The 19,569-nt window shown below is 41.7% G+C and overlaps 1 protein-coding gene across 3 annotated transcripts in view; it reads right to left on the reverse strand.

The window, feature by feature from the left end:
- Positions 1 to 1,306: 1,306 nt before the first annotated feature.
- The window catches only part of usp25 (ubiquitin specific peptidase 25), a 45,710-nt gene continuing 27,447 nt past the window's right edge, over positions 1,307 to 19,569 (reverse strand). The window contains exons 15-26 of one of the 3 annotated variants that reach the window (XM_028594765.1): positions 18,650 to 18,720; positions 18,319 to 18,547; positions 17,016 to 17,276; positions 15,932 to 16,071; positions 13,704 to 13,877; positions 12,748 to 12,843; positions 11,209 to 11,387; positions 9,828 to 9,906; positions 9,550 to 9,629; positions 9,095 to 9,218; positions 6,419 to 6,611; positions 1,307 to 2,203 (exon numbers count right to left, since the gene is read on the reverse strand). In XM_028594765.1, the coding sequence (XP_028450566.1) occupies positions 2,031 to 2,203; positions 6,419 to 6,611; positions 9,095 to 9,218; positions 9,550 to 9,629; positions 9,828 to 9,906; positions 11,209 to 11,387; positions 12,748 to 12,843; positions 13,704 to 13,877; positions 15,932 to 16,071; positions 17,016 to 17,276; positions 18,319 to 18,547; positions 18,650 to 18,720 (1,799 nt within the window). In that variant the 3' untranslated portion in view covers positions 1,307 to 2,030. The remainder of the gene's footprint in view (positions 2,204 to 6,418; positions 6,612 to 9,094; positions 9,219 to 9,549; positions 9,630 to 9,827; positions 9,907 to 11,208; positions 11,388 to 12,747; positions 12,844 to 13,703; positions 13,878 to 15,931; positions 16,072 to 17,015; positions 17,277 to 18,318; positions 18,548 to 18,649; positions 18,721 to 19,569) is intronic. The other 2 variants (XM_028594766.1, XM_028594767.1) reach the window with 2 other exon arrangements.

Consider the following 19,569-nt stretch of genomic DNA (forward strand, 5'->3'; position numbering starts at 1 on the left):
TCCTCGTCTTTAAAAAGCTCAATTATACACTATCTAAATATTTCCATATACTTTGTCTCAATGTCAACAGCGTATTCTACATTTCAGTGCAGCGTTAAGATGTCATTTACATATTTCTGAAGAAGAAAAAACATGGAAAGTTTTTAGTGTAACCGCCTTTGTGACATGTTGTAGATCGTAGTCAGGATTTCTAGGCATTCAGTGATGTGGCAGGTGTAAAACTAGAAATATTTTGTATAACTGTTGAAAAGAAAACTCACTAGATTTCGTGGACAGCTTGTAATAGTATACTGGAAGACAAATCAGCTAGTGTTATGACAAAATAAATGGACAGGGACATTGTGCACGTGACCAGAGCTGTGTAATAAAGTGGAGGAAATACTGGGTAGGATCAACAAATTGCATCCTTCCAGAGTGATTAGTTTCCATGGTTCTCAGTTAAGAGACTGAAGTCAAATTCAAAACATGGCACAGCATATTCTAAACCATTTATAAATCCTAATCATCTTTTTATAATATGCGCAATGCAGGTAGCAGGGTTTTGAGAAGGCCTTCTGAAAAGGCTTCCTGCCCTCATCACATGGGTTGCTTGTGGTGATCAGTGTTCCAGGAAATTAATATTACTCCAGGAAATTAATCCAAAAGTGCATCATTTCAAAGCAGCTAAATTTGAGAAAATTTTTATTAATATTTAGGCCAAATGCTGTATGCTTTGGAATTGGTATCAAAATCGGATTGTAATAAACTGCATAAAATCAGCTGCATTAGCACAGCAGGTTTATCATGGCGTTTTTCCATTACACGGTACCTGCTCGACTCTACTCGCCGTTTTTGGTTTTCTATTACGAAAAAAAGTCCCCGTTACCTGCAAACAGGTACTTTTTTTTTTGGTCTCACCTCAGAGAGAATTGTCACTAGGCCTATTCACTGCGTCATCATTGCTAGCGACTGACAAGGGGGGCCCTGAACAAAGCCGCCATTTTTTAAATAGTTTAGCCTCTTCATTATGACGACCAGCCATGCTCGCCTCAGGCATGAGGCGGTACTAAATCTGCGATGGAAAACTGAGGACGGGGCACCGCGGCCGAGTCGAGCCGAGCCGGCACTAGCAGTGGGTAAGCGCCATAAGTGTTCTGACCACAGATCTTTACTGAACCTCTGCTTACCGGGCTAACTGCCAGTAGCTCTGTCCATCACCTTAATAATATCTCACATGATAGGTCATCTTTCACTTCTAATAATGGTGTGCAATGGCCATTATAAATCAGTTAAGTTATTGTTGTGCAAACAAAGGGACAAATCAACATCAGGCAAAACAGTTGTTTATTTGGCCTAAAAGGGCCATAAATAAAATTTTATTCTCTCGATGTATTAACAAGCCACAGGAAGTCCATGGCTGTCTACCACAGCACTTAAAACATCTCATTCCGCCGCGGTCCTCAAAGACGTGAGGCCCGATCGAAATACCCTTGAGCCACTGATGAATCCGATGCTCTCTTCCTGACTTCCTTCGAAAAATGAAACAAAAACGTGGTAATACTGTACCAAACTGGAGGCAGAGCAGCAGGGTGACCCCTTTCACGCAGAGAAGCGTGCTTTAGAAAGGGCTATGACTGGGCTTGGGGGAGCTTGAATCAAACAGCAACAACATCAATAATAAACTAGGGAAAAACCCTCAAACGTGTCTGTCTGGTTTTATTTTTTTGCAAAGCGGATGCAAAATGTGCTTGGCTTTTTAACCACTGCAGGATTGCCACTGTTTTCTTTCCCCACCAACTTTTCTCTCTTATTTCTTTATTCCCTCCCATCAGTCCATCCTCCTTCCTCTGTTGTGTTTTGCTTAAAATAAAAATGATATAATATTTATAATGGCAAAACCTATAGCAGCAAAAGAGTAACAGAGGAGTAACAGCTAGAAGCGAGAGACCCCTGGATTTATAAGGAAGGCATGGGTAAAGAGAGGTCCATGGGTTTCTGCCCAGGATTCGGGCCTGTGATGAGGGAGAGGATGTCTCATCCCCGCCCCCAGCTCATCTGGCCTCGGTGGGCACCCTGCCCAGGGCGGCCATGACGCGGCTGAACCGTTCGCTCAGCTCCAGGGTGGAGTAGGTGGGCAGCTTGGGAGGGTCGTGGAAGCTTTTGATCTCCGTCGAGCAGTCCAGTAACTTAGGGAGGAAGTCGGTCAGCTTCTCCTGGAGGTTGGCTGCCAGCAGGAGGAAAAAACAGAAGGATGCTCAATGGTTTGACTGTATGGGCTTTGCATCACAATGTGCTTAAAAAAAAAAAAAAAAAAAGAAAACGAGACATGTTCTGAAAAGCCTCGGACGCTGCAGAAAAGCCTGGTATCGGTATCTGAGAGTACTTGAGTTTATGCACCGATCCACAACCGCGTTATTTAGCCCCGAAGAAAATCTACTTTAAAGTAGTTTATTTAGGTTCTTTTTCCGTTACAAATGGCTCGATGGTGTTTTAAGCCCCCAACGTCGACTTCAAGTCAGTGCTGTGACTGTCGACTTCAAGGCACCTAACCCTAACCATTGCCTAATCCTAGTGCCTTCCATAGACCGTATATATAAACTGGACCAACAGATCCCGTTGCTCTAGACAGAGACCAGTGAAGTCTATTAGAAGCACTTTCCCGGTGATGGCTGAGCGTTACTGAGCAGCCTCCAACTGAGAGAGATGACGCAGGTGTGACGTGAGCAACCTGTCGGAAAGTAGGAAGTCTTCTGGTAGCTGTGCCGAGAGAAATCTCAATCATTCCCAGTCTTACGGAGAGCGAAGGTATATGTAAGGAGATTACATGGGCACAGGCTAATTATTGCTAACTAACATGCTAGTTAACATTAGTAATTAAACCTAAACAGCTAACATAAGTCCAAACTGCCTGCAAGCTTCTCCTGTACTATACGGTAATTCCTCTACTAGGTGACAGTAAGTTGCGTGGTTATGACACAATCATTAGCCTATTTTTACTAAAACGTCTGCTACGGAGCCATAACGTGAGGTACAACGTAATGGAGCCTTTTATACATTGTTGTGTTTCTAAAAAAAATAAACAATGTAATAAAGTCTTAAAACGCTTATATTGTTATTCACTGTCAAAGTGGCCCCAAAATGAATGGCAGTCAGTGGGATGCTAACGGGAGGTGAATGCTTGTTAGCATCAAAATGTCGCCACAGGAGCTACGCGTTGTTGACAGACGCTTACCCCCTTGGTGCCTTCCAGACAGCGCTGCCTGGAAGACGACGTTGGGGGCTTAAAACACCAAACACCTTACGGCTGACTGTCAAACTGGAACGTTAAATTAAAGTTCTACGGCGTTGATTGTTTGTGTTTGTTCATGTTTCACAAAGAGTTTAACCTGAGCCCGGCCGTATAACAAAGATAGAAATCATATCACATCCATACAGGGATAGTAGCATACAGCTGTGTATATATGACACACTGGTATCGGATCGGTACTCTGTATCGGCCGATACGCAAGTTTGGGTATTGGAATAGGTATCTGGAAGCAAAAAATGGTATCAGAGCATCTCTAGTAAAAATCAGACACCTAAACACAGAACTCACTGGGTAAATGTTGTCAATGTGATATCACAAGTAGTTTGCAAGGATGTTCCAGAACAGAAAGCGATTGTAGAACTAAGGAATCAGGGTCTGGGCGATAACGCTCAGCATTTCCTGAACAAGGAAGTGGGAGAGCAAGGCTCTCTGTGGACTCGTACTGGAACACACTGATAAAAGCTGAATCCTCTTCAATCCCATTTCCATTAGACATTATTTTCAGGAGCATTCTCTGGACATTTCTGAGTGCAATCTGACAGACAATCTTTCGACGAGGGTTTGTCGGATGGAGGGCTGCAACAACTTGTGTTTACAATTAGAGATGGCCCGATACCACTTTTTTGCTTCCCGATACCGATACCTGAACTTGCGTATCGGCCGATACCGAGTACCGATCCGATATCAGAGTGTCATATATTTCATTATGTTTTAACAGCTGTATACTACTATCCCTGTATGGATGTGATATGATTTCTATCTTTGTTGTCGCTCGTGCTCAGGTTAAACTCTTTGTGAAACATGAACAAACACAAACAATGAATGCCCCAGAACTTTCTTTTATTCTCCAGTTTGACAGTCAGTTATGACGGAAAAAGAACATAAATAAACTACTTTAATGTAGATTTTCTTTAGGGCTAAATTACGTGGTATCGGATCGGTGCATAAACTCCAGTACTTCCAGATACCAGCGTTTTAGGCAGTATCGGAGCCGATACCGATACTGGTATCGGAACATCTCTATTTACAATGATATGAAACAGAACAAAAAGTAAAATGTAGCACTTTTATTTTGGGCCTGAAAAGTGACTCAAGTGATGTGTTTTTCTGACAATCAACTATCATCGATCTATTGCTTCAGCACTAGTTTAACCATTTGTTTACTATTTTATTAATGTATTAAGCTACTTTTCGGAACCCAAGACTTCTGTGAAGTCATTTCAAGCACCAAAACAGTGTGTCAAGAAATTTGAGAAATGTCAAAAAGCAAACTTCAACTTTTCAGCTTTAGGACCACATTTCCTCTTCACACATTGCTCTGGAACACTTTACAGAGAGCAGAATGTGTTCGGAACATTTTGATATGAAACACATGGGGATCAGTTATATCCAAATACCCTTAAAAGGTGAATTTAAAAAAGGAATGTAAAAATGCCCTAAGACCCCAGAGGGTGAACGGCTTTAAATCTATTTGTGCCATTTCTGAAGAAGACTGATGTGATTGCTGATGTGGTGATATACCGAGAGCTGGCAACTTTTTACTCTGACGTTACTCCCGCTATTTAGCATTCATAAGCAGAATAAAATGGTTTATAATAGGGCTGCAGCTAATGGTTATTGTCACCCATTAACCTGCAGATTGGTTTCTGGATTGAATTGACTCATTTTGTTTGGTCTACTAATGGCGCTTTTCCATTACACGGTAGCTGCTCGCCTCGCCTCGCCTTTTTTGGTTTTCCATTACGAAAAAAAGTACCAGTACCACCTCAGTCGAGGTTCCAAGCGAGCTGAGGCGATACCAAAAGGTGACGTGAAAGCGACAGACGGGTGTGTCCTGAACAAACCCACCGTTTTTAAATAGTTTAGCCAGCTTTTTTTTTTTGCTGCCTCCAGCTTCTTTAGAAACTAAATGTGTCTTCTGGCTGTGGCAACAACAACACACCTTTGACGTTCTGTGTGTGTGCGTTACTGCGGCGCCGCTATGATGACCAGCCACGCTGAGGCGGTACCAAAGTCTGCAATGGAAAACTGATGCACAGTGCGTCGAGTCGAGGCGAGTCGAGTAGAGTGGAGGAGAGTCGAGCAGGTACCATATAATGGAAAAAAGCCATAAATGTCCGATGATGGTGATAGATGAACAAAGTGTTCTCAGTTCAAGGAGCTCAAGGTTACGTATGCAAATTGCTCGTTTTGCGGACGAACATCAAAATCCAAAAGATATTCAGCATACACTTGTCAGTGAAAATAAATCACATTTGAGAGCTTTAACTCATTGGAGTTTAGGGTTACACGTTACACTTATGTTCAGTTTATTTCCCATCTGTAGTGGCCAGTAAATGTTGATTAATTGATTCAAATAATGCAGATTAATCAATCGATTAATCATGGAATTGCTGCTACCCTATTTGTTAACGCACTATAACGTAGTTCTAAGCAGGTATGAGGGTTTAGTAATGGATTTGTCCACAACTATAACTCCTCCTGTGGCCGTTAATAAGTGGAGGCTGTAAAATATGTCTTCAAAAAAGGAAGTTATAACTGTTGACAAATACTATACATTAATAAACACTTGAAATGTATCCTTATAACTACCTTGAAGGGTGTTGTAAACCACTGATTGAATGTTTGTATACTGCTAATGAATGCTAAATTTGGGAACTTCAAATAAAGAGTTACCACCATGTCTTGTGATCTCCTATATGTTGGACTTTTTGGGCTATGACTTACACTGCCAAAGCAATTATCGCTGGGAAAGCGCTGAATAATCTCATTTGTTAACCTGGGACGAGTTGAATGGGGGGCTGGGGAAAATAAGCTTTGGCTTCGTCCCGCTCCTTTTCGGACAGATTGAACATATTGTTTGTAACACTTTATAGATATTGTTTTCCTTTTGGTGTGTTGCTACGCACTTATTGTGTCTATTTATTTGATTTAGTCATTGTTTTGAAAGAAAGAACTAGCGAGAGGGAATGCTACACAACCCTCAAAGCCTTGCTAGCGTGTGAACTGAGCAGTGGCCTGATTATGAGGATCTTTGGCAGGGGTACGTGGGAATGTACCAGTAACCTAAGACTTGAACCCTCCAGAAATATCTAACAGGCGGCGTGTGTTGCTTCCCTCTCGGGGACTCACATTCCATCTCCTGGCCCAGGTAGGAGCACCAGCGGTTCCTCATGTCCTCCACTGCCAGCAGGTCCCTCTCCGTGTCGTGGATCAGCAGCAGAGGGATGCAGGGCACCACCAGCTCGTTCATGATGCCCAGGCCTGTGCTCACCTCCGCTTCTTCTCCCGACTCAAACATGGCAGCCGCTTGCTCGTTCAATTTCTATGGAGACACGCACACAGAGACAAAGACACACAGAGAGAGACACAGAGACACAGGCACACAGAGAGACACAGACACACAGAGAGAGACACAGACACACAAACACAGAGACACAAACACACAGATACACAAACACAGAGACACACAGAGATAGACACAGAGACACAGGCACACAGAGAGACACAGGCACACAGAGAGAGACACAGAGACACAGGCACACAGAGAGACACACAGACACACAAACACAGAGACACAAACACACAGATACACAAACACAGAGACACACAAAGACACAGACACAAACACACACAGCTTATTATAGTGTGATTTATGCGAGGCTCTGTACCAAACAAAGATTTTTGTCTTTAGTCTGTAGATGATGACTGTAAGATGGAATGTCTCTTATACTTCATACAGAACGGTTTGACACTTATTTTGTCTTTAACAAATGACTCATTTCTGCAAAAACAATGCAACATAAGTATTCAGCCTACATACTACATCATATTATCATCATTAGAGAGCCACTAAATATTAAAATGTACACCTGCCTGGCATTATTCAAACTTATCAGATTCAAACTATTTAAACACTTTTTTTTTTAAATTTTATTTATAGCATCAAATCATAATCAGCAACATCATTTCAGCTAGCTGCCATACAGGAGAAAACGAATAAACATATGCGACAGTAAACTAAATGTTGTCACGCATTAGAGCTACATTACGTCAACAGCTACAGAAAATAATTATGTTACAATATATGGAGGGTTTATTAAACAACAAAATTGCATGACTTTTCCCAAAACATTCAAGGATTTCACTAATTCTATGACTTTTCCAGGCCTGGAAAATTATATGTAAGTTTTCAAAGTCTCATTTTGATTTAGGGCATAATCACGCTCCAAGTTGAAACTACAGTTCTGCCTCACAGTTTGAAAACCTCTGCTCTAGACTCAATCGTTGCAAAGTTAAAAAGGCCAAGTTTCTGTTATGGCTTTTGAGACGGCAGAATATCCTGGCCAAGGAAATGAAATAACTTGTCAGAGAACACACTTTGCTGACTTTATCATTGTTCTATTCTTGCTTTGTGCTTTCTAGTGACGTTTTCCATTTGTTCTAATAGATAAGTACCAGACAGCTTAAGTACGGACATTAATCCCCCAGACATCATTAATATCACAGAACATATCCTACAGCCATTGGAACTTAAGTGGGTTGGAGGATTCTGCATGCATGAGGATACAAGCTTTTCTTCCTGTTCTTGGCCAAAACCTGTCACAGACAAACTCCCTGACCTCCCCCCGGAGGAAACAAGCGCCAGTTTTTTTTTTTTTTTTCTTCAAGCCAGTTTGGAGGGCTGGATTTGCAAAAACATCCAAGTACATTAACTGTGTCAATGTTAGCAGTGTTTTCAATTAAAACGAGAGCTGAAGGTAAACAGCAGAGCGGACGGAGCCGGAGGTTCTGGCCAGAGATCTGAGATGACCGTTCAGGCCGTGGTGTTCAGAGCTGGGGTTTGAGGTTAGCTGAGGACACGCTTGTGTCTCATGCTAATGTGTTTACACTCGCTGGCCCTCCTGCTTCCTATTCCCACTCCAATGATTACATTAGGAGCACAATGCTGGTGTAAGGTTACTGAGTGCAGCGGCGAGAGGGGCTGCTAAAGACCAGTACAAGGGCTGATCGGACCAAAATACCCGCAGCCCTAACCAATAATACCAGAGCACCGCCTGGAGCTTGGAGGGGGTGAAATGAAAAGGGGCTCACATCACAACGCTGAAAGGATTTTCATCTGGCAGTATCAGATGAAAAACCCTCAGTAGAATCTTTTGTGGGCTGCAAGCAAGCCAAAGCAATATCTCAGCAAAAGCAATTTGATTACAGTCCCACGGCTCAGCATCGAAGGGGAAATGTCTGGCCCGCGAGAGTTTTGCTGAGTCACTGGAGCAGGGGAAGTTTGACACAGAGGAAAAGGGAGTGACAAAGAGAGGTAAACCCCCGCTGCTTGTGATCACTCTGGTTAAATGAAGGAATAGGACGTCAGGGTTTCAACAAGTCAAATTTAAGACTTTTTAAGACCTATTTCACAACATAAAAGTGACATGAAATGCAGAGTCACAAAAGAACTTAAAAAGCAAATAAAACTATTAAAATAAAAAAAAAAAAAAAAAGATAGAGTTATAATGATCTGAACATTTAGAGCAAATGATATATTAGGACTAGCGAAAGCATAGAACTACAACGCCACGGAATAAAAAAAAATACACATTTCAATGAGCATTAGAGGTAGCGTTGCATGGATGTAGGAAAACTAAGACCTATTTAAGGCCCACAATTTCAATTCTGAAATTTTAGACTTCATTAGACTTTTTAAGAGCCTGCGGAAACCCTGGACATACAGTAATAAATATATCCACCGTTATTAAGAGAGAATCAACAAGTTGTCTGAAATAAAATCAGTGACTGTGTGCATTGCCTCACCAGTAAACACTCTCGACGGTAATAACCAAGAAGCTCCTCGTCGTGCCCTCTGTACAACCCTTTGGACAAAAGCTCCTTGTTGTACTGGTACGAGTAGATCAGATACATCAGAGCCTCCATGTAACTGGAAAAAAAGAGAGATAAACACAGGTTACATTCAGATGAAATAGTATCAAAGTTGTACTGAGAACCATTTCACAGGAGAAATAAACTCGATGAACTCACTGCACAACTAGAAAGCTAGGGCTTTGCACAGACTGTTAAGTTGCTGCCCTCTGCAGGTGACATTTCAACATTGACTGGCCACTACAGATGGGAAGTCAACTGAAAATAAATGCCATGTGCGACACACTAAACTCGCGTGAGTTAAAGCTCTAACAAAGTAGTTGGAGACCGAGTTAAAGGTTTCCAATGTTGAATATTAGGAGGAGCGCTGGAAAAAGGTGTCACCGTACTTTGTCTTCTGAAAGAGCTCCAAGCCAGACATCATGAAGATGGTTGTCTCGCGGAAATTCCGGTACGCCTGATGCCACATCTGATTGAGACAAACACAAGTTACTGTAGGCAAGCATACTGAAATTAAAATCAAAAAAAGTTGCTGGCAAATACTAGCATTTTTAATGATTAACTACGTCCCAGCAAAGACAATGTATAATACTGTATTAAAGACGGTATAAAACAACTCAAATCTACTACTTTAGATAGATAGAACCCAGAAGAAAGCAGTGCTGACCTCATATTCGTCCATGTTGACCTCATCAGGCTTAATGAGGTCCAGTTTGGCACGTGCCACATTCATAATGCTCTTACATCTGCGGAGGGGAGGGGGGGAGAAGAAGATGGGGAGACAGGAAGAGGAAGCGGCGTTAGCGATGAGTCATTGTAAGGTACTACAGGAGATGAAACAGTCCACCCTGCCCCTAGGCCCTAACATGGCATAATGAATCACTCTTTAGTGCTGAAAGGAGAAGTGAAACGCTCCTCCGGAGGCTCCTATTGAGGCCACATGCACACATAAATCTAATTATCTTGCTCAAAATAGCGGAGAAGGGAGAAATCAATTTTTTCACTCATGAATATGGATTGAGGCCAACAAGCGCAGTTAAAAAAGTTTTAAGAGATAGTAAGGGGCATTACACACCCTAATGACATTAACATCACGCTGTTCAGAGGGAGGGAATCTTAATATTTGCAGTCAGCAGTAATAATGATAAAAAAAAAAAAGTCATTATTGGATTTGTGTCTCCTAAGATTTGCGTTTGAACAAAAGAAAGAGGGAATACGATCGGCAAGGGTTTGCAGCAGGAAGGTGTTGTCCAGGCGAGACTGACAGTGATCCTTTATGTCAGAGGCAAGGTCTCTGCTGCCTTCTGCTGGGCATTGCGAGACATGTTTTTTATTTAAATGATCTAACTCAGGGGTCTTGAAGGTTTTTTAAGCCAAGGACCCCTTAACTGAGAGTGAGATGGAGCAGGGTCCCCCTACTACATATATTGTAAAAAATGAAGTTGCATATTAAACTGGGCCTACAATGAAGTTGCATATTAAACTGGGCCTACAATAACGTGTAGGGCGGCCTAACATATATATATAACTATACATACCTTTTTAGTGCATAAGCTAAGCTATAAAAATCATTTTTGGCATGATTTTATGAATCATGTTTTAATGTTAACATACATGTGGCAGTGAATCCTTATTATGAATTGTGTCTGTGGACCAGTGATTTCCTTACCTATAGGCCAGCAAGCCTGTCATCAGTGTTTTTTTCCAGCTGATTTTGGCTGATTTATATTTGCTAATAATTTGTTGGATTTTGCCTGATGATGGTCTAGTACGAAACGTTGCCTACTATTAAATACATTGTTTGCAAGTTAGACAGCGTGCAGGAGTTTCTTTTCAACTTTTGACTTACGCACCGGTTTTACGTTATAGACGTGCAAAATATTTTTCTCTAACAAAAAACTTTAAAAAAATTAACAATAATTTGGTCTGAGGACCCCCATAGGGGCCCTGGACCCCCTGTTGAAGATCTCTGATCTAACTTGATTGTTTTAAGTGACTTAAGAACAGAAAAAACACAAAGTTGTTGCAGAGTGTACAGTCTATCCTACCTCTCATCGAAGGCCAGGTTCCGGTCAGCAAACTGTGTGAGCAGAGTCCTCTCCAGAATCTTTTTGGGCGCCTGGTTTTGGATGAAGTAGACGATTATGTGCTGTAGTCGGTAGTCATTCTCAGGGGGTGTGTCCTCTTGGGCAAATCTCAGAAGACGAGCATACTCCAGCTTGATCGCCTGACGAGAGAGAGAGAGAGAGAGAGAGAGAGAGAGAGAGAGAGAGAGAGAGAGAGAGAGAGAGAGAGAGAGAGAGAGAGAAAGACAGAGAGAGAGAGAGAGAGAGAATTCAATACAGATGGCGTGAATTTGAAAACTGTTCTTGAATCATAGTCAATACATAGTTTATAACATCCATTTTAACAAAAATAATTTACAACATTATGGTTCAAATATTTGTTTAATCTTTTAGCCTCCTTACACACGTTAGCCCCGTCTGTGTGTAACGTCGTGTTTTTTTTCTTCTGCATCCCTCTACAATGTGCGATGTTAGCCAGCCAATCACAAACATTATTAGATATTGGTAGAAGCATGCTCCATGTTTTCTTGGCTCACTGACGCTGATGAGATCAACTCCTTAGGTATTGAATCGATACTACGGAGGAAATTCTGAAAGTGCAGAAGTTTGGTACACGGCCCTAGTCTCAACGCACTTGCGATTTTAGGCTCATATTTCTGAAAAAAACTTTGTATTTCAAGAGATTGGATTGAAATAGTAGGACTGCAAAAGGTCTAACAGATTCTATACATTGTGACATTGCGAATAATGACATGTTGAAAACAATACGCCGTGTGCAATCATAATTGCAATCTTCCCTCTGTGCTGTGGGAAAAGTGACCGGTTCAATGGGTAGTCAGAGTTAAATGCAAAACCACAACAGAACTTCTACAGGAGGCGGATGTGTCTCCGCAGGACTGGTACATGAACATCAAATATATTTAGTAACATAATCTCTCTCTTTTAAGCTTTTCTCTTTCTGAACTAAAAAATCTGCAGCACATGCAACTTGAACAAGATTATTATTGAGATTGAGTCCATTTATGGAAATCTTTCTCAATACATTATTGGCCACAATTAGATGTTCATTTGCATCTTAACTTTTTCCCTATTAGAAATCGATCTGTCCCTTTGGTTTTACCACACATTGTCCCTATTGAGAATATAGCATATATGTACTGCTGAGATGGCATATAGTACGGTCACGATTCCTCAGTTTACCTTTCTGTTCGGTTTCTTAAAGAGATTTGGGAGGCAAGTTTAGCGGTGAGCACCTGTGCAGCACAAGCATGAATACAGATAGCATTCCCCTCACATGCTGCCCAGTTTGATTTGTAAGGTTCGAGTTGCTCACTTAAGTTCCACTGTTACTGTAATAGTTACTAATTGCTGTAAATTACTGCAACATGTTTTAATCTTTCTTACTGCACTGCAAGAAAGTACACAGAAGAACAAGACAAAGAAACACATAAAAGAGTAGGTGGATGGAGGTGGAGTGAGTTAGTGTGGAATGAAGAGAGGTAAAGGAGAGATAGTGTGTACCTTAAAAAAGGCTGCCTCGGGCCCATTCGTTTCATACACGCTGCTGGATTTGCCAATGGCCATAATTATACCCTGCATGTTGGGGGTCATCATTGCCTGACCAGGAAGCAGGAACCATGTCAAACAAAACAATAGGCCCTTGTGAAGAACTGAGAAAGGCCGACCACTATGTTATGTGCGCTGAGGCACTGCAATTGAGCATACCACAGTTAGGGCATGCCAGACATCACTCAGCAGTCCATGCATTGGTTAGAGTGACACTATTGTGACGGACACAGCCAGTCAGTTCAATGGCACAATCCTCACAAGGATTATGTGTGGAAACCAAGGCAGCCATATGACAGCTGTGTGTGACAGAGAGCAAACAGTGCAGGAGTCAGCCTGGAATACTGAGCAGCAGCAACGCACTCAGAACATACTGATCTACAACTGCTGCCGATATCAAGACAACCCAAAGAAATAATAATAAAAAAAAAAACTGTGATTCCATGGTAACTGCATGAAATCTGTGCAAACTATAATAAACAAGGTTGGTGCATTTGGCTTCACGTACAGGTGAAAGGTAGGTATCAAATGGACAACATACAACAGCTTTTTCAAATCACAACATGATTTCTTTTCACCTAAGAGTGACATGTGTGAAGAAGCAGACCGTAGCTTTCTGCAAAAGGTCAATCTGCCTTTGTGTCAAGATGCAGACTAGCTCAAGAATAGACTTTTCACACAAGAGTAATGCAGGAAGGCCAACAAAGAGGTCAGACTTATTTGCACAGCATTTCCAGCCTCAAGCCAATCCTGAAATCAGTCGGCGTAAAGCGGTCAGATGTTCTCAGGTGTGAAAAACCTTATGTAGAGCCATGTAAATGGGCAATGGTGCTCTCACTCCAAATATCAAAACAGGCGCAGGCTTCTTAGCACAAAAAGGAAGAGAGAAGATTTGGCTGGGCGAGAGCTACCTCGTCATCGTACCCCCCCTCTTCTGACTCAATGACAAAGGTCCCCACATTAGGAATTGCCACCTCTACTGTGCGCTGGCCAGGGGACTCATCCTCCGTGACCAGGTCAGGGGGAGGGTTGGAGGGGGTGCTCACCTGGACCTCAGGCTGAGGGGAGGAGGGAGGGGGAAGAGACTGTAGAGAGACAGATGAAACAGGAAGGACAGAGAACTGATGGAAATGCAAAGGAAGATCACATGTAGGGGAAAAAAAAAAAAAACAGTGAAATGTTACAGTATAAAAAGTAGTACCAAGTGTTTCCCATTAATTACCTAGACCAGGGGTCTTCAAAGTTTTTTAGGCCAAGGACCCCTTAGCTAAAAGAGAGATGGAGAAGGGACCCCCAACTACATACATTGTATAACATTTAACTGAATATTAAACTGGGCCGGATGGATGAAAACTGATATTCACACATAATTTATACATCAAGTTTAAAGCAAATCGCAGCGCAGGTATTCGTCATCAAGGGTGTCAAGGAATCCATTTCCCGTTGCTAGGTAACAACAGCTGTTATCTAATTGGTTGCGATTTCGAAAGGTCAGCGGCAACTAGGTCAAAGTTGGAATAGTTTTGCGCGCTGCCAGGGGTAGCACGGCGCCTAGTTGAGGGTGCACCGTTCGAAGGAGCCCGATTCGACTGCCAATCTCACACTCGAATCTTTGCAGAGGCGTTTTTAAATGAGGATCATTCCATTTTCACTATACTCAATGTCGGATTTTACATATAACTTACCTGTTTTCTCATACAGCATATCGTGACATAAATATAAACACATAATGCTGTAAATAAAAATGTGCAAAGAAAGAAGCTTTAAATAAATCTTTTTAAAGTGCGTGAATAAGTCCAACCACCCCAATGACAGATTTAAGTTTCGTGTTCCATGATCCGTGACCGAAGGAGGGATTTAAACTTTTAACCGAAAGCTCCAAACCTCTTTCAATTACTCTTCTCCACCCCTGAAACACTTATACAATAAGAAGCTACTCTATTTATGCCTGTCCCAATCGGTTGCATGTTTTCATATAAAAGGCAGCTTTACACACAACCGTATCACAGCTGAACATTTCATCACTGTAGTCAGTCCCGTCCCAAGTTTGTCTCACAGTGATGTAGGGACAGCAAGAATAGAATATATCTCATTATCAATCAGGACAAGTATCCTCTTCAAGTTATCGGTTCTATCTTACCTTTTATCTTTTTATCCTGCAAGTAAAGTATATTTGTAATTTATTTTCACCATATGACCCGTCCCGTATCACCAGTAGAAACCCTTTTCATTCAATAAATGGTATTTTGTTGATCTGCAGCACTCTAGATCAATGGACTGAGATTAGAAATGATGTCTAATGGATGTTTGACTTAAGCTGCAAATCATCTTCCTTTTGCCGTCTCCCAGAACTGCCTCATAACGTGAGAATGAAAGGCTTTCCTTCCGAATAGGATTTTCATCCTTTGACACCGGTCTTGTACTTTCTGAAGAATGAGTGCTTGATGCCTTTGGTTTGACAAAATGAATATTAAATGTACAGATTGGATGCTCTATATGTAAGTAGTATTTAGAAAATTAAATGTCCAAATGTTGGGTGCAAAGTTTGTTAATGGGGATGTAGGGAGAGTTAGAATAAAATACATTGTTATTGTCCACCAGGGTGGAAATTTGTCAAGTTGATTAATACCCTGTCCTCTATCTGTAATAGACAGAAATTAAACTAGTTCAACACAAGTAACCATTTTCCCCAATGTGAACACCCCCCTCAAGTCGAACGTTATATAGAGGTGAGGGGAACTGCAGAGTCGAGTGAGCATGCTCAAATATTGATTACAGCAGCTCAGTTGGTAGCGCGCACGCCCACATGGAGAGGTTCATTCCTCGGCGCAGAGGCCCAGGGTTCCTGCATGCCTGCCCCCTATCTCTACCCTTTCATATCTAAGCTGTCCCAGTGATTAAAATGCGGAAATGCCCAAAAAATAATCTTTAAAAAAACAACCCAAAAAAACCCTTAGATTAGTTACTCAACAAGAAAAAAAATTACTGGATGAAATAAAATAAGACTAAATTAAATCACAGGTGGATACGCTTCAGTTCGGGGATCAATATTAACAAACTGAAGTGTAAGAACAACAGGAGGCACCTGATGGGAGACAATGACTCGGTGTGAGAACGGTGTAGTGCGTGTTTTACATACAGCATTTAACAATGCTTCGGGGCTTCTCTCCTCTTGCTCAGCAGCAGCCCTGGAGATGGCCCTCTCCGTGTCCTCCTGCAGGTGCTTGGAGTCATTCGTGGGTGATGGCTGCTCCATGTACTCTGGGTCCTGCTGGGGTGCTGCAGGAGGGAAACGACACCGTAAGAGAAACAAACCAAAAAAATGCATGGCTTTTCTTTTTTTGCACAAGCATTTTGAATTGATTTTATACGCGTTTGTCATCTATACAAATGCCACAAATGATAAATGTGCATGAGGTGCATTAGTGTGAGCATGATTGCAGAAATGATCCATATTGTTTACCAATATCTAGGATTACATGAATAAAGCTCTTATTTTGGACCGGTGCCTGGATTCAAATGTAGTTTAGGTTAAAAACAGCATGTCCACATTAAAATATCAATAACAATTATCCTTCACTGCCTAATTTAGCATATCATCATACCGTGTGCTCACCATAATTCAATAGAAATACATAGGAGTGCTGAATAATGAACATCTAAGGCTATGTTCACATTTGGCGTTTTTTCAGCGGCTGTTTTACATTATAATTCCATGGAGTACTCACAAAAGTGCGGAGCGTTTCTTTTTAAACGCCACTAACAACGGGTTTTTTTTTTCTGCAACTCAGAGAGCTATTTTTTGAAGTTAAAAAAAAGCGCCCTACATCAAGCGCTTTTTTGACAGCTGACCATGGTAATGACAAGCGGAGTAGTGAGACCTGTCGTTTCCATAACGACAAGGAGAAGGTTAGCTAGACTTGTGCTAGTGGCGGAGCACAGCAAGTTATACAATATGATTGGATGCTCCCTGTGCAGGGAACTCGCTTTGTTTATCTAACGTAAATTGTAAATTCTCTAGATCGCTCAACCGCTTTGTTTTATCTCTTTCCTAAATATAAAATATTATACAATAACATGCCAAAGGTTGTATGACTGCATGCCAATATTTCAAGGTCATTTCCTCATCCTTTCATAACTATTTTTTCTGTATTTATCTTCCAGCCAAGTATTGATTCTCAGTTGCGTGCTCTCCTGTGTATTCTGAGTGTCAGGACCCTGACCTGTGTTGTCTGGAGGGCTGGACTCAATACTCATGGGCTGAGGGGAAGAGGAAGAAGTGGAGATGCTGGCTGCTGCCGAGGCAGCTGCGGCTGCTGTGGCCAGGGCAAGCTTCTCCTGCTGGGCCTTGCGGGCCTGCAGGGCGTCCCACTCCTCAATCTCCTTGCCAAACAGCTCATTGTCCTCCTTCACATACTGCTTCAGATCCGGAGGCAGTTTGTCCATGCCGCTGAGTATCTGTCCCGTTTCTTTATCAAACTCCTCTGTACAGACAACAGAGAGAGACCGTGACTGTAAACTGGGCTGCTCAAAAACATGACAATGTGTGTCTTTTTTATATCAATTCTTTCAACAGAACTGACTTTACATAAAGTGAAGAAGCCTCAAACCTATGCTTTGACAAGAACTCACTTGTTCTTGTCATGATTTGCTATTTTCACTTTCAACAGAAGGTCTACAAACTGCCCTACAGGAAAGATGGCAGTACAAAGTCTGAGTGGAATCAGCTTCACTACTTCGATTTAACCGAACCAACAGATGACCGAAGATATTTTATTCTAGTGTTAAATTACCAAGAAGCTCAGGGATAGGGCTATGCAGGTACCAGGGGTGTAATGAAAAGCTACACAAAAATATCTGCATTTATATCTACATTCAGATTTATACCAGACGTGGGCAAGATATATAAAGGAAGTGGTTGGAAATTGTCTAGACTGCTCCCAGAATATACAAAATAACAGAATTGAATCATGTCCCTAAATGAATCCAATAATAAAGCACGATTTGTATACGACGAATCAAATATTACCTCCACATTTCAAGGAAAGAGACTATGTGACAACCAGCGAGGGAGTGACAGAAAAAGCAGTAGAAACAATAGTTGATTCAAATCAGACATGTCTCCCATGACTTGATCAGTCCTTCACTGGACAAATAAGTAGCAGATGTTATATTTTGGCCTGTAACTGCAGCCTAGCGTTTTTGAGAATTAATAAACAGAGACAAAAACCGACCTCTTACACAATTTTGCATCAAAGGTACATTTTGGAACAAATTCCAAAAGTCGAATATAATTCGAATAGTGAAAAAAAAATAGAAATCAATATTATTCGAATGCTGAAATTACTTTTCGAATGTGATTTTTTTATAAATATGTTGGCTAACATTAGCTATTCTCCCTCTTCTCGCCGTGGCCTACCCGCACGTGAAGAAAAAAAAATGAAATTCAAATGGTATTATAGAGGAAGATTGACAGCTCTAACACATTTGAACCCTACTACGGGCTAAACCTTGGTCTGTGTGTACCTTCTATGAGAAAGGGCTTCTTGTCGTTGATATACATGAGGCAGTATGCGCTGGCATTGCGGTAGCCGCCAAACGAGTCCCTGACCAGCTCCTCCCAGGACGACTTGGTGACGGAGATGTCGTTGTACTTCATCCAGCAACGCTGATGTGGGTCGTAGATGTAAGCCCAGTAGTGGCCTGCGTTGGCCTGGCCTTCATGGACAAGCACTGCGTGAAGCCGGTATGGAACCTGGAACAACACAGAGGGTATTTAAAATGCTGATTAACAAATGGAGCAGTTGACGGCTTCTTGTATTGCAAATGTGACCGATTACCAAAAAGTGCTGCTCACCTGCATCATAGATTTGTCAGAGTACATAACATCAATGGTTCTGTGGATTCTGTTTATACTGCCCTGCAGATCTGGTGGGAAGAAAATCATATACAATCTATTAGTAAGTGCCATTAGTATGCGACTTTTACAATATTACAGAGGTACAGGGAATTGATGCTGATGAAAGCACAACAGTAGGGCTGGGTATTGTTAAAAAAAAATTCAATACCGGTACCGATACAAATACAGTGACTTCGATACCAGTTCCCTTTCGATACCAATTTTTATAAAATCCATTTTGACCAAAAGGAAATTACAACATTACGCATTACTGTACAAATGTATTTTTTCAGTTCCTACTACGTGAGCCCCGTCTCTGTACGTAACGTAGAGTTTTTCCTGCCTGTCTCGACTCTCACTCATTTTGGCCGGATGTCCCACACCTTCCTCTTTCTTTGTGTAGGCGTTCTAAACTCCGGTGGATTTATGAGGACTATGGTTAACTGCTCCTCAGATCTCTGCAGGGTAAATCCAGACTGCTAGCTAAACAAGTTCCATCCCGAGTCTATTTGGTAGCGGCACCGTTGCTCCGTCCAGGGCTTAGCAGCGCCCAAGACAATTGTGATTGGTTTAAAGAAATACCAAAAAACCAGAGCATGTTTTTCTCCCATTCCAGAATGCTGTGTGGACTTGCCAGACCCTCCTCCGCAGCGCTGTGGAGGAAGGTCTGGCAATGCAAGACTGTGATGACGTGTAATGTTAGACAGCCAATCACCTGCATTATTAGATCTTGGTACAAGCATGCTGTATGCTTATTGGCTCACTGACGCTAATGCGTTTGCTCCTTAGATATTCAAATTGGGTATAGAATGACGAGGCATTTTTGGATACGAAAGAGGCAATGCGGTCTCTGCCAAAACAGCATTAAATTCGGTAAC

The sequence above is a fragment of the Perca flavescens genome, chromosome 13 (assembly GCF_004354835.1).
Source record: "Perca flavescens isolate YP-PL-M2 chromosome 13, PFLA_1.0, whole genome shotgun sequence".
In the NCBI taxonomy this organism is placed as follows: domain Eukaryota; kingdom Metazoa; phylum Chordata; class Actinopteri; order Perciformes; family Percidae; genus Perca; species Perca flavescens.